At 32.4% G+C, this 16223-nt stretch overlaps 1 protein-coding gene across 4 annotated transcripts in view; it reads left to right on the top strand.

The window, feature by feature from the left end:
* LOC139520770 (helicase POLQ-like) overlaps window positions 1–16223 on the top strand; it is a 38379-nt gene that overhangs the window by 17512 nt on the left and 4644 nt on the right. For all 4 annotated transcript variants that reach the window (XM_071313701.1, XM_071313700.1, XM_071313698.1 and 1 more), the window contains exons 5-15: window positions 44–222; window positions 2066–2266; window positions 2573–2648; window positions 4844–4941; window positions 8595–8696; window positions 9046–9200; window positions 9740–9979; window positions 11493–11634; window positions 13512–13616; window positions 14187–14403; window positions 15114–15271. In XM_071313701.1, coding sequence (XP_071169802.1) covers window positions 44–222; window positions 2066–2266; window positions 2573–2648; window positions 4844–4941; window positions 8595–8696; window positions 9046–9200; window positions 9740–9979; window positions 11493–11634; window positions 13512–13616; window positions 14187–14403; window positions 15114–15271 — 1673 coding nt within the window. The remainder of the gene's footprint in view (window positions 1–43; window positions 223–2065; window positions 2267–2572; window positions 2649–4843; window positions 4942–8594; window positions 8697–9045; window positions 9201–9739; window positions 9980–11492; window positions 11635–13511; window positions 13617–14186; window positions 14404–15113; window positions 15272–16223) is intronic.

A 16223-nucleotide genomic window follows, 5' to 3' on the forward strand; every position in this document is an offset into this window, starting at 1 on the left:
TTCTTGTTCATGTTTATTTAATAAGCTTCATTTCTTTATGCAGATTGGCAAGATGAATGTTTGAATCTACCAGGTGTGAGAGAAGGAAGAAATCTAATATATTCGTTACCTACAAGTGGTGGGAAAACATTAGTAGCAGAGATACTAATACTTAAACAGATATTGTGTCAACAAAAAGATGCTATTATTATACTACCATTTGTTTCTATAGTACAGGAAAAGGTATGTTCAATTACTTACAGATTCTGCATGTCTGTCAAGATTGTACTACTTAAAAGAAAGAGTAAGACTTTTAATCAGCTCAGAATTTGAATGATACATGCAGATGGGGAGACATCAAAAATGTAGATTTCAATGCAAGCCTGAGCTTATTCTAAGAGTTCTCTTGTAATTACTAAAGATGTGTTTGTTAAAGTAGATAATATTTGACCATTTGTTTCAGGACTACAGGAATGACTCTTCAGACATTGATATCGGTTTAACTAAGTCTTAAATTAATAATAGTATTTTATAAGTAGAGATGTCTAATACAATTTTTTTTTTTCATAGTATATTATGTTTGACAACAGTTGAATTGGACTTTGCAATCAGTGTTAGTTCTACTAATGCTTGAATTTGATAAACGTAAGGCCGTTTTTATTTAATAAGTTGGTTTACGGACATCAGCCCAAAAAACTTCGGGTAGGAGGAGGGGAAAAAAACAAATTTAAACTAGATCTTTCCAGTTTTTGTTTTTTCACTTGGTTTACGGATATCAGCCACAAAAAATAGGGTAGGAGGGAAAAAAAAAAATTAAACTTGATTGAAAAGACTTATTTATAGTTCTGTAAAACTTGAAAAGCCTTTGATAATACCTTTTATTCAGCATCTTTTGTAGGTTTTGTGGAATTAATAAATGCGACAACAAAAACACATCACATAGAACAAGTCAATATTAAAAGACAAAGGCAAATCTAAGAGCATATTGCATGTCAACACCTATAAGGACAGAGCATATCAGACAGTATTTAAAAGTATAAACAGAAATTTACTGTCAGGAGCCTGTAATTCAGTGGTTTAATATTGTTTGTTGGTGTGTTACATATTTGTTAATTTTTTTTAGTACATTTTTTTACATTTAATTAGGCTGTTTGTTTATTAAAGTTGATAAGAACGTCCACCGGTGTAGTTTCAGGTGTAACGGTTCCATTGTCATTTATTTTGCCGTGGTCACTACTGCCGGCCCTTATTTCTTCAATCACAACATTAAAGTTTTCTAATTGTTCATTAATGACTTGACCTATGGTTTCATGACGAAGGCATTTCACAAATTTTTTGTCTGATAATATTGAATTGTTTAGGACGTCCATATCCAGATGGATGTACACTGGTTCATTCATAGTAAACAAACCATGCCCTGATATCGTCTGGTTCCTAAACGGAAGTCAGGATTTAAGGATGCGCAAACACGTGAACAGCTAACCAGTCACGTTTCCGGTGCACTGGTTCACGATTTTTTAATGCATTAATAGGAACCAGAATTACGAAATGTAAACACAAAAATACCGTTTAAAATTTTCTTAGTAAATCGATAAATATGAGGTCGGCAGAAATAATTTTTAAGGGCAAATGTGCGTTTATTTTTATTTGAATTAGCGAAAATTTGGGTCGGCGGATCCGTAAACCAACTTATTTAATAAAAACGGCCTAAAGTAAGAAAGAAAGAAAAGTTCTAAGGACTAACAATATCATTTTACAATTGGGGATGTGTTGTTTACAATGTTATTGGTCAAATTTTTGAGTACCATGAAGACCTACGTATACTGATCAGTCATTTAACAAAACAAAATATTCCTTGTTGAAGGTGTTGGATATTGTACAGTATCCAACATTTTCATAAAATCATAGAATTTTTTTAATGGATTTTGGTTCATCTTCTTAGGTTAAGATATTTATAAGACTAAGACATATTTTCACAAACATTTTCTTAGTTTTCCTTATAAATACATAAAAAGTCTAGATTGAGAGATCAAACATTGCTTTGATAGTTAAATAATTAAAACTGTTTTGTTTTTGTTTGTCTTAGGTTAGAAGTATATCCACATTTGCTTTAGAATTAGATTTCTTAGTAGAGGAATATGCAGGCAGTAAAGGCAGATTTCCTCCAATGAAAAGACGGAACAAACGATCATTATATATAGCTACAATAGAGAAAGCTCACTCACTTATTAACAGCTTGATAGAGAACAACAGATTAGATAGTCTAGGATTAGTTGTTGTGGACGAAGTTAGTGTCTTTAACCTTGTACTGATGACTTGTGTCAAGTTATGTCTATCATTATTATCAGTATTTAAAATAAATGAACTCTGGTGGATAATTGTCTTATTGGCTATCATACCACATCTTCTTATTTTGATAAGGTTTTTTTTGTTTAAGAACAAATGGATCACTGTTATATAGTTTCTAAAATGGTCACATTGGACATTCGTTAGCTTTATTTTTATTTAATCCGATATTTGAATCAGGCGTCGTAATATGGTTAATTTTACCCTTGATATGGAGTAGAGGTATATATATCATTTAATTTTTCAGCTCCACATGATTGGAGAAGGTGGGAGTCGTGGTGCCACTTTAGAGTCAACATTGCTGAAAATTATTCACAAGCAGAGTAAGTTATTTGAACTGGGATAATTTTTTTTTAACTTTTGATTTTTTTATTTCCAACAATTACAACAGATACATTACATACATACAATATAATACATATAAGATAAATACAATGTCATTTTTATAAATAAATCTTTAATAATTGAAAATATTTTACATTTTCTATTGAAAAGATAAAGAAATGAAAAAAAATAATTAAAAATTAAAAAATTAAAAATAAAGAAATAAAGAAGGAAAACAAAAAAACAAAACACAAAAAGATTACCCAGTTACATCCCTATCTATATTTTAAATATCAAATAATTTTGTTGAAAAAAAATTGAAAATTTACGAGACATATTTCTTTCGTAGCAGCCATCAACACCGATCAAGTACATAACATGACAATAATATTTTCTTTAAAAAAGATTATAATTAAGTAGTCGTAAGTAATTGTAACAACAACAAAAAGACATTAGCTGGTATTCATTAACAGTTTTTCAAAAACATTCCATACATTGTCAAATTCAGTTATCTTTTTATTTTTTACAGCTATCATATTCTCTAATTTATACATATCTTTCAGTTTTATTATAATTGCTTGCAATGAGAGATTCTTTTTAAAGCATCTAGAATTATACACATATTGTTTAATATAAAGAAAAATCATGTTATATGGGTTGTTGGGAAATATCTTGGATAAGTCTCCAAAAAGAAAGTTTAATTTATTCATTGGGAGACTTATTCCACCGGAAAGGAACCAGTTATCAACATCCTGTAGAAAATCTTGTACAGTATTGCAATTCCAAAATAGGTGTTCTATAGACTCATTATCTGAGTTACAAAATGTACATAAAGGATCATCAGTCAATTTTATTTTAACTAAATACTGATTTGTGGCAATAATGCAGTGGTTAATCCTATATTGCAACCACTGTAATTTACTATTTTTAGTAACAGCAAAAGGCAGTCTGAAAATCTTTTTCCAGTTCAGATTCTGTTCACCTAAAATTTTAACCCACTTAAGCTGTCCAGTAGGAATAACATTATTTCTTGTCAGTACAGAATACATATCTTTTGATCCTTTACAATGTTTTAAAAATATTTGTAGACATGATGGTATAAAAGGACAAACTAATTTGTAAGATCCTTTAGGGAAAGATTTTGATGCCTCTTTCACTGCTGAAATAACACTGTAAAATTTAAGAAAATCTGTGTTAATGTTATATTTTTGCTTAAATTGGTCAAATGAAATATACGATCCATTTTTGTCAACTATATCATTTACAAAACTTATACCACTTTTGAACCATTCTTGATAAATTTCTGATTTATGACCAATCTTAATATTATTATTCAGCCATAGTGGATTTGATAAAAATGAATCATAAGTAAAATTTCTTTCTTTTTGAATAATCATTTCCCAGGATCTTAGTACATCTTTCCAAAAATGGTTGATAACTGTCATATACAGTTGTCTAATATAATCAACACCACAACTAAACAACTTTCTTTTATCTATATTTGACATGAAAATATTTTGCCATTTACTATCTCTCTGCAAAATCCTCCTAATCCATGTTGATTTAAGTGCTGTAATATGAACTGGGATATTAATTGGTTGGTTCATTTTGACTTTTTCAATTATAGATGAATAAAAACACTGCCTACAATTATTGTAAACCAACTTATTTCTGCAGATACTTTATTTTATGTTTAGCACTATTGAGTCCAATTTCATTAGAAAATAAGATGATTTACAGTTATCTCTTGTAATTTATCTAGTACATGTATTTCACAAAATATTTCCATAAGAAAACATGAATTCACTAAAGAAACTTTCAGAAAACTGTTAGCCAGCATACATAAACAACAAACATGCATCCTTCAGTTGGATTTTATGAAAATTTCCAAATGAAGTTTAAGTTATATACCAACAATTAAGATGGCATCTGTAAGGTAGATTTAGAAGTTAACGGTATTATTGAAATCGTTATTAGAGAGTCTAACTTGTGAAAAGATAAACAATGTAAATGATTTGAAATAAGTAACTTCAAAAATGTACATTATTCTTTAAATGATCATTGATAAGGAAAGGATTTTTGGTTAAAATTAATTCCTGTATAAACATGATAAATGATAAATTAGTTGACAAAAGTTTGTTCAGGCTATTTTATGTATGTTGTGAATGTTATCATTTAGATTTTTCTATTCCAGGTAATACACAGATTATAGGAATGAGTGCTACTTTGAACAATATAGAAGATTTACAGAACTTTCTTAAGGCTGATGTCTACCATAATGACTTTAGACCTGTAAGATTTTAAATAACAATGCACTACATTGGCCATATTAGATAAATTATCCTGTAAAATGAAAATAATTAGGGCCCTGCCATTTAGGCGGGTCTCCCTATAGTGATCGGTCTGTCCGTCCGTCCGAATCTAGAGAACCATTATGATTTCATACTTTATACTTTACATGTTTATTAACCACCACCAGAGGGCGTGTCATGATGTATGTACAACTTCCTAGGTCAAAGGCGGGTTGCCCTATAGTGATCAGTCTGTCCGTCCGTCCGTCCGTCCGATTCTAGAGAACCATTATGATTTCATACTTTATACTTTACATGTTCATTAACCACCACCAGAGGGCGTGTCATGATGTATGTACAACTTCCTAGGTCAAAGGCGGGTCGCCCTATAGTGATCGGTCTGTCCGTCCGTTCATCCGAATCTAGAGAACCATTATGATTTCATACTTTATACTTTACATGTTTATTAACCACCACCAGAGGGCGTGTCATGATGTATGTACAACTTCCTAGGTCAAAGGCAGGTCCCCCTATAGTGATCAGTCTGTCCGTCCGTCCGTCCGATTCTAGAGAACCATTATGATTTCATACTTTATACTTTACATGTTTATTAACCACCACCAGAGGGCGTGTCATGATGTATGTACAACTTCCTAGGTCAAAGGCGGGTCGCCCTATAGTGATCAGTCTGTCCGTCCGTCCGTCCGTAACACTTTAACTTTGTGTCCGCTCCATATCTAGAGAACCATTATGATTTCATACTTTATACTTTACATGTTTATTAACCACCACCAGAGGGCGTGTCATGATGTATGTACAACTTCCTAGGTCAAAGGTCAAGGTAAAAAAACTTTGGTTTCAGTTGACAACCCTGTGTCCTGTGGTGAAGATCGTGTCCGCTCTATATCTTGAGAACCGTTATGATTTCAAAGTTTATACTTGACATGTATATGAATCAATACCAGAGGGTGTGTCATAATTTATGAACGACTGCCTAGGGCACAGTTAAAGGTCAAAAACTTTGGTTTCAGTTGACAACCCCATGTCCTATGGTAAAGATCGTGTCCGCTCTATATCTTGAGAACCGTTATCATTTCAAAGTTTATACTTTACATGTTTATTAACCACCACCAGAGGGCGTGTCATGATGTATGTACAACTTCCTAGGTCAAAGGTCAAGGTAAAAAAACTTTGGTTTCAGTTGACAACCCCATGTCCTATGGTAAAGATCATGTCCGCTCTATATCTTGAGAACCGTTATCATTTCAAAGTTTATACTTTACATGTTTATTAACCACCACCAGAGGGCGTGTCATGATGTATGTACAACTTCCTAGGTCAAAGGTCAAGGTAAAAAAACTTTGGTTTCAGTTGACAACCCTGTGTCCTGTGGTGAAGATTTTTATTCATGGTTTTCCTTTGTCATGTGAATTAGATGCCCTTCGTAACATACATGTGAACCTCCCGTTTAGGAGAAAAAACTCCCGTGTATGAAATTTTTCAGACGCCATATTTGATCATTTCTTACTACTGTACGGGTGTAATTGACACCTGTGTTAAATTTTACCTGAACATCAAAGAAGATGTATAATTATATGGCTTCACTTGACAGCTTGGGTGTCAAACATACTGGTAATCAACGATGTTTACCTCCGGCTAACTGCCGTTGTGTTATCAAAACGATGTGTATTGGGAATATTGAAATACTTTTTTGTTACTTCCCTTTGTTTTATCCTGTTTTCAGTTATATTGCTTTTAAAAATGTAAATTGTAAAAAGACTATAAATGATTAATATTTTAATCAAATAATCATAAAAGGATGTTGATTAAATGAATTTAAATGATTTTGGACAAATAAAAAAAATAAAATTTATAAATTATTTTAGCAATCTAGACCTCCTTTCAAGGATTAAATTGAAGTTTATATCATAATTTTGTTTACAACACAATGTGTTTTTAATTAATTTACGATGTTGCAAATATACATGTGGAGCTTATTTCTTTCTTATTTGTCTATACATTTACAAATGATAAGGGATGAAGACATGAACAAAAATATATACAGATAAGATATATAAATATAATGATTCATTTGCTAGCAGTGAACAATCATTTGTCAAAAACAAAACAAAACAAAACAAGAAACAGATTCTTCTTATTATTTTATTTTATTCAAATAGAGAGGCAATAATGGAACTATAAACATTACATTTTGATGGAAATTTGAAGAAAAAACACAATTTCTACATCATTTGGTTACATTTATGACAAAATTTATGTCGATAAAAAAACATGATGTTTTGACCATTCAGTACTTAATAACCCTTTCCTCCATAATGACGCTTTTTGACGCCACCCCCTTTACTCCATAATGACGCCTTTTGACGCCTGTGTAGTACCTCAGTTGAAACACTTTGACTACAAAGTGTCTGCAGTAGACTCAATAAAATTTGTATCCAATATGAAAAGGAATATCATAGGAATATTCTACTTAAATTTATTTAATGAAATATTTGTTTTTTGCAATGCATTTTAATACTTTAAAGCCTATTTTCAGCATTTTATTGAAAAATTCTATTTTGTTTTCATTTTTTACAGTGGGTTGTGATGATCTTCCAGTTAGGTTACCCTCATTTGGAGTGTTGTTCCCAACCTGTTAAAAGTCCATCTTTGTGCATAATTCAAAATTGGAAATTTCAACAAGCATCTAATATTCTTAATCTGGAAAATAAACCCTGGTCTGCTAGCTTCATGTATATTTTTTCTACCGATTTAATATATAACTAGAATCATGCAAACAGACTTAAGGAAAAGGCATGTAAGTTCATCATACAAATATGACACTTTTTCTAGACAATCCAGATCTTGCAAAATACGTCGCTAAAAATTGTAACCTTTAAAATTGTTGTGCAGTAAAAACCCATATGGGAACTTTCAAAAGTTGGCAGGTATGTAACAAGTCTTACTATTTTTATGCTCCATTTATGGGCAATATGTTTTCTAGTCTGTCCGTCCGTCCTGCTTCTGGTTATCAAGTTTATGGTCGAGGTAGTTTTTGATGAAGTTGAAATCCAATCAACTTGAAACTTAGTACACATGTGTTCCTCTTGATATGATCTTCTTAACTACTGCCAAATTAAAGATTTTACCTAATTTTCATAGTCAACTGAACATAGAAAATGATTGTATGGATGGGAAATCCATGTACTTATGACCTTTTCTTGTTTGAAGAAAAAAAATACATTTTAACGATAATGGAACAAAGCAGCCTGGGTAAGTGGGGCTGCTTTTATGGTAATTCAAGTTACCTTTTATTCACCTTCTTCCACTTCAGAGCTATCAGCTCTTTGATTAATGCACATTATTCACAGCGGGGCCCACAGAGATGGCTCCCATCTCAATGATATCTAGTTCATTTTAATCGTGAGATAAAATAGTCATGTGTTTTAATATAGATGGAGGAATTCAAATACACAGTTCTATATTAAACTTTTATTTGATAAAACTGCTAGTGATTTTTTTTATCAATTATAAAGTATCCCCTTTAAAAGTGATATCAGCTTGGAGGCTGTTTCTATCAAATTAAATAATTTACTTTTACATTGTTTGCTTTTGTTTCAACTGAATGCTTATAGTTATACATTGATTTTGTAGGTGAAATTGACAGAGTACATAAAGTTGCAGGACAACATTTATGAGGTGACATGTAAAACAACAGAAGATTTGGTATCTCACAGCCGGGTTGTGACATTTCCAGTAAGTTACTCATTAATGATATCGTTAGTAATCCAAGTAAAACCAAAAGAAAGCAAATTTTAATATCTATTGTTGACTATTCGTATGTTTCTGTTGTTTATTTTCCTTTTATGAGCCTGATATCACATCTGCCATACAGCTTTATGACATATTAAAAAAAACTTAAAATCACAAGGCTAGTTTGAAATGACAAACAGGGCAGCTGTAAATTACAAAGAACAGATGAAGAAGATTACCTGGTTAAGTTCTAAGTGGCACGTGCACTGACTTCAGAAAGTCTTGTTTTTCTCCATGTATAGACTGAAAATATTTTTAGGTGTATAAAAGTTTGTTTTTAATATAATTACAGTATTCTTCTGATCAAACCAAAACAGATCCCGACCATTTAATGGGATTGGTATTAGAGGTTATACCAAAGAATTCATGTCTGGTATTCTGTCCTACAAAGAAAAACTGTGAAAATGTGGCCATGATGTTATGTAAAATGTTTGTTAATAAAAACAGGTAAAATATTGTTTTTGTAGTACTGTCATATATAGATAACTAAATATGTGACCATAGTTTTATCAAAACATGAAGAAAAATGCATTTAAAGTTGTAGATATGATACTGTGGTCTAACCTGATATAAAGGTTGCACTAAGCAAACTTTGTGGCTTTAATTTTAAAATTTAAAGTTATGGTGATACTATGTTACCATTAAATGTTTCAGTTTATGAAAATCAGCAAAGATCATAAAGTTAAATGTATTAATATGTCATATTTTTTTCAATATATGATTTTGCTGTAAAACGTGAAAGTTAAAATGGGGCAATTTGGATTTCGTGTTACTTTATTTTTTCATATGACTAGATTTAAGTATAATCTGTTTAGTTGTTATGGTTATATGAAATGTGTGAAATCATTATTTTATCATTTTAATGATTAATGAAATTTAATGACTTTCACATTATTCTTGAAAAAAAAAAAAAAAAAAAAAACTTACATCAATAGTCGGGAGTTTTAGTTGTCCAATGAATTAATGCTTACAACTATTTGTTTTAGAGAGTTATGTGATATAAAGAAAGCTGAAAAGAAGGCATTATTAAAAGAACTATACAGTGATGGAGAACAAAGAATTTGTCCTGTACTGCAATACACAGTACACTTTGGAATAGCCTATCATCATAGTGGACTTACAATGGACGAAAGACGACTGATAGAGGATGCTTACTCAGAGGGAACACTGTGTTTACTGGCCTGTACAAGTACACTGGCAGCTGGTGTTAATCTACCTGCTAAGAGGTAATGTTTCCTGGCCTGTATAAGTACACTGGCAGCTGGTGTAAATCTACCTGCTAAAAGGTAATGTTTACTGGCATGTACAAGTACACTGGCAGCTGGTGTTAATCTACCTGCTAAGAGGTAATGTTTCCTGGCCTGTACAAGTACACTGGCAGCTGGTGTTAATCTACCTGCTAAAAGGTAATGTTTACTGGCATGTACAAGTACACTGGCAGCTGGTGTTAATCTACCTGCTAAGAGGTAATGTTTGCTGGCCTGTACAAGTACACTGGCAGCTGGTGTTAATCTACCTGCTAAGAGGTAATGTTTCCTGGCCTGTACAAGTACACTGGCAGCTGGTGTTAATCTACCTGCTAAAAGGTAATGTTTACTGGCATGTACAAGTACACTGGCAGCTGGTGTTAATCTACCTGCTAAGAGGTAATGTTTGCTGGCCTGTACAAGTACACTGGCAGCTGGTGTTAATCTACCTGCTAAGAGGTAATGTTTACTGGCCTGTACAAGTACACTGGCAGCTGGTGTTAATCTACCTGCTAAGAGGTAATGTTTACTGGCCTGTACAAGTACACTGGCAGCTGGTGTTAATCGACCTGCTAAGAGGTAATGTTTACTGGCCTGTACAAGTACACTGGCAGCTAGTGTTAACCTACCTGCTAAGAGGTAATGCTTACTGGCCTGTACAAGTGCACTGGCAGCTGGTGTTAATCGACCTGCTAAGAGGTAATGTTTACTGGCCTGTACAAGTGCACTGGCAGCTGGTGTTAATCTACCTGCTAAGAGGTAATGTTTACTGGCCTGTACAAAGTACACTGGCAGCTGGTGTTAATCTACCTGCTAAGAGGTAATGTTTACTGGCCTGTAAAGTACACTGGCAGCTGGTGTTAATCGACCTGCTAAGAGGTTATGTTTACTGGCCTGTACAAGTACACTGGCAGCTGGTGTTAATCTACCTGCTAAGAGGTAATGTTTACTGGCCTGTACAAGTACACTGGCAGCTGGTGTTAATCTACCTGCTGCCAGTGTACTTGCTAAAAGGTGATGTTAAACGACCAGTACAAGTGAACTAAAAGGTAGTGTTTTCTGGCTTGTACAAGTACACTGGCAGCTGGTGTTAATCTACCTGTTTAAGCTTGTGTTATTCTTTTTGCCTAGAGGTAATGTTGATTGACTTGTACAAATATACTTGCAATAACTTGGAATGCAGGTTTTGGTAGCCTGCACAGAGATAACATGCAAAAGTTTGATGAAAGTAAAATTAGATGCTCAGATTTAACTGTCTTTCAAAAGATATAAAAATTTAAATTGCAATCAGATGAGAAAAAGCTACACTTTGAAATATTGCCTTACAGCAGACCACCAACAGACCCCTTACACAAGCTGTTGTCCTCATTGTTATATATTGTAAATGCCTGTTCTCTACAAACACTGTCCTTTATGGAAATCTGTATGTAAAGGGTCAATGCATAGATATGGGCAGATTAAATGTATTTATATAGTATTTCTTTGTTTCCAGAGTAATTTTACGAAGTCCCTATGTAGGAAGTACATTTCTGAGCAGGACCCAGTATAAACAGATGACAGGAAGAGCTGGCAGAGCTGGTATTGATTCTTCAGGGGAGAGCATCCTTATTACTAAATCTACAGACAGGGATAAGGTAGAAATAACTTTTAAAACAAGACATGATTAAATCAGCTGTAAAAGAATGTTTTATGTTTTAGATAAATATTTTTTGACTATAGTAAATAAATCTCTGTTTAAAAAAATAGAGTTTTACTACAGTCAATATTGTTGTTGAGCCTGCAACTTTTGTTGCAGAAAGCTCGACATAGGGATAGTGATCCGGCGGCGGCTACGGCGGCGGCGGCGGTGTTAGCTCACTTCTTAAAAGCTTTATATTTCAGAAGGTGGAAGACCTGGATGCTTCATACTTTTTATATAGATGCTTCATGTTACGAAGTTTCCGTCAGTCACATGTCCAATGTCCTTGACCTCATTTTCATGGTTCAGTGACCACTTGAAAAAAAAGTTCAAATTTTTTGTAATGTTGAATTCTCTCTTATTATAAGTAATAGAATAACTATATTTGGTATGTGCTTACCTTGCAAGGTCCTCATGTCTGTCAGACAGTTTTCACTTGACCTCAACCTCATTTCATGGATCAGTGATCAAGGTTAAGTTTTGGTGGTCAAGTCCATATCTCAGATACTATAAGCAATAGGGCTAGTATATTCGGTGTATGGAAGGACTGTAAGGTGTACATGTCCAACTGGCAGGTGTCATCTGACCTTGACCTCATTTTCATGGTTCAGTGGTTATAGTTAAATTTTTGTGTTTTGGTTTGTTTTTCTCATACTATATGCAATAGGTCTACTATATTTGTTGTATGGAATGATGGTAAGGTGTACATGTCTAGCGGGCAGATGTCATGTGACCTTGACCTCATTTTCATGGTTCAGTGGTCAAAGTTAAGTTTTTGAGTTTTGGTCTTTTTATCTAATACTGTATGCCATAGGTCAACTATATTTGGTGTATGGAAATATTTTATGATCTTTATGTCAGTCGCGCAGGTTTTATTTGACAGTGACCTCATTTTCATGGTTCATTGCACAGTGTTAAGGTTTTGTGTTTTGGTCTATTTTTCTTAAACTATAAGTAATGGGTCAACTATATATGTTGTATAGAAGCATTGTTAGCTGTACATGTCTGCCTGGCATGGTTCATCTGACCTTGACCTCATTTTCAAGGTTCATTGGTCTTTGTTTAGTTATCTTGGTTAATGTTAAGTTTATGAGACAGTTGTAATAAAACTAAGCTTTATACTTAGGACTATCAACATAATATCAATGATTAGTATAGAAGGCGAGACATTTCAGGGTGTGCACTCTTGTCTTACTAGAAAAATTGTGTAGATTTATAAACTATATATCAGTGAAAGTCTGTCCTCCTGGTTAAATTACATTTATTTATGTATATTTCACACATGCAAAATATGTTGTATTGTATATATTATCATCTCTGTAACTATATTATTTAGTTAATGAGAATAAAGATCTATCTATCTAGTATATAGATCTATTTTAATGGATTTTTGGTGATAGCATTTTGCTTTCGATTGTAGAAGGCACATGGTTGGTTGTCACAAGAACCCTTAGTTTTGTGCACATCATTGTAACCAATGTTTATTATCTGTATGCAGCTTATTCAATTTAATTGCAAAAGCTAGTTTGTTTCTGAAAATGAGGATGAATAATTCATTTTTATATACATGATTACATCACATGAATGTTTCATTATAATACGTTATTTTGATTGCCAAATAGCAATCTCGCATCATTCTGAAATCAACATTCATTTCAAAATGAAATGTAACATGTATAATGATGTGTTCTTCTACGATAAAGTAAAACAGGTAAATAAAAGAAAAACTTGATGGAAATCATGCACTCATTTTAATACTTTGGTCAACGCATTAACAATATATAAAAAAAGAAGCATTCAATTCTTAAATTAATTTACATTTTTGTTATTAAGGTACAAGAATTGATATCTGGACCAAATGAGATGTGTTACAGTAGTCTGATGTATGATGGAGGAAAGGGAATCCGTAGTCTCATACTATCTGTGATAGGCTTACAGGTATGTCATTAAGTTCATAGCCAATAGAATAAGGTTAATCTGATGTACGTCTGAAATTAACCTTCATTTCAAAATGAAATGTAACATGCATAATAATGCATTCTTCCAAGATAAAGTGCACAGGTAAATTAAAGAAAAACTTGATGGAAATCTGTTAGGTACGTTGGTCATAATTGTAAGCAATATGATAAGGTTTATGAAGTGAATGACTTCATACTTGCTCATCAGCTCTTTCTGAATCATGTGTAACACCATCTCCCTCTTGTCAAATACTTGGGTATTTCAACATGCTGAATTGAACAAATATTTTTTTGCCACACTTTAGTCAGAACTATTCAAAGTTGATAAGCAACATGACCGATGTAATTTGTGGTAGCTGTTTGGATATGTAGGACAACTAACATTCCTACTATATACAATAATTATTATTTTAAATGAAAAAGAAAAGAAATAAAAGCCAATCTAATGTTAACTCACAATTATTATTAGAAATATTCTTAACTGATTTAACCTGAATAAAATGAAGACGTAATCATCTGGTTTAACATGTTTCTACATTTATTCTTCCAGGTTACTAAGACCACTTCTGATGTGTATGAATTTATGAGAAAAACTCTGTTATCCACTCAAGGAACAACATGTGATGTTACTATTGTAACCAAAGATTCACTTCAGAAGTTAATTGAACTTGGTTTAGTTCTCCAGAAAAGATCACTGTCTCAAGCAGATGAAGATTGTGATGATTTTCATTTGGATGTAACACCTCTAGGAAGAGCTACTTTCAAAGGTATATTATAACATTATTTCTCTCTGTCTTATAAAGGAAAAAGCAAAAAATAATTGTAAAAATGCTATGAAGTCTATTAATATTATTGCTGTCTATTTTCATTCATCACCTTTAAAATGTTTATATAGACAATAACCGTTTCGTGTCTTTAAACATGTTAAAAAATATCAGCTGTATTTGTACGACACTGAGAAACAGGTGTAATGCAAGCTTCTACCCCTGTTTCGAGCAGAGTTGAGGCAGCAAATGTAAATCCAGCGTGCTGCAGAAGTAACTTTATTCTTCAACAATTTATTTTTCTATAACTTTTTTAAAAAGATGTGTTGTTTGGTCTGAAAACGTAAAATTAGTAGCATTGAATAAATGCTTTGTTTATAAATAGACTTAAAAGAAAGGGAGAAAGATACCTGAGGAACAGTCAAACTCATAAATTGAAAATAAACAGACGACGCCAAAACTTTGTCAATACTTTCAAAATAGCCTGTAAATATATAATAGTAAGTAAACTATTATTATTGTAACATGCATATGTGTAAATAGATACAGATTATAAACATATAATATATGTTATATATGAATACACCTGGCCCAATAGATGTGTAAGTCACCTCAAATGATATTAAATAATTATATAACACTTATTATAAGTTCCTGAAAATAACAAATTATTCATTAAATTATCTTTATGTATGTATATATTTTTCTTGCAGGCTCTGTAGATATTGACAATGCCTCACAACTTTATAATGATTTGAAGAAAGGCGAGGAGTCCCTGGTACTGGCTACCTATATACACCTCTTGTTTCTAGTCACTCCTTATGATATGGTAGATATGGTCAAACCATCATGGATTATTTATTTCCAGCAGGTATATAATTGTCGAGCCTTCGACTTTAGTCGAAAAAGCGAGACTAAGCGATCCTACATTCCGTCGGCGGCGGTGGCGGCGGCGGCCACAAATATTCAGTCTGTGGTTAAAGTTTTTGAAATTTTAAAAACTTTCTTAAACTATACTGAATTTCTACCAAACTTGGACAGAAGCTTGTTTATGGTCATAAGAAAGTATCCAGAAGTAAATTTTGTAAAAATAAAATTCCATTTTTTCCGTATTTTACTTATAAATGGACTTAGTTTTTCTGCGAGGAAATATTACATTCACTCTGTGGTTAAAGTTTTTAAAATTTTAATAACTTTCATAAACTATCCTTGATTTGTACCAAACTTGGACAGAAGCTTGTTTATGATCATAAGATAGTATCAAGAAGAAAATTTTGTAAAAATAAATTTCCACTTTTCCGTATTTTACTTATAAATGGACTTAGTTTTTTTGCCAGAAACAAAACATTCACTCTGTGGTTTAAGTTTTGAAAATTTTTATAATGTTCTTAAACTATCCTGGATTTCTACCAAACTTAGACAAAAGCTTGTTTCTGATCATAAGATATTATTCAGCAGTAAATTTTGTAAAACAAAAATTCACTTTTTCCGTATTTTACTTATAAATGGACTTAGTTTTTCTTCCAGTTAACATTACATACAGTCTGCATTTATTAGATTCATAAACTATCCTGGATTTTTTTACCAAACTTGGAAGCTTCTTTCAATCAAAAGACAGTATCGAGAGGGAAATTTTTATTGATGTTTTTCCTCATTTTGTTGAGTCTGCGATTAACAGCAAAAGTAGGCGAGACACTGGGTTCCGTGGAACCCTTACGAATTTTATATGAATTATACAGAAATTAGTGGTGTATTTGCTTCATAGTTTGAATGTTCAGGGGTCAACTTATGTTGGTTGAGTATATCAGCAACTCAATTTGGAA

This window comes from Mytilus edulis, chromosome 4, assembly GCF_963676685.1.
Source record: "Mytilus edulis chromosome 4, xbMytEdul2.2, whole genome shotgun sequence".
NCBI classification, from domain to species: domain Eukaryota; kingdom Metazoa; phylum Mollusca; class Bivalvia; order Mytilida; family Mytilidae; genus Mytilus; species Mytilus edulis.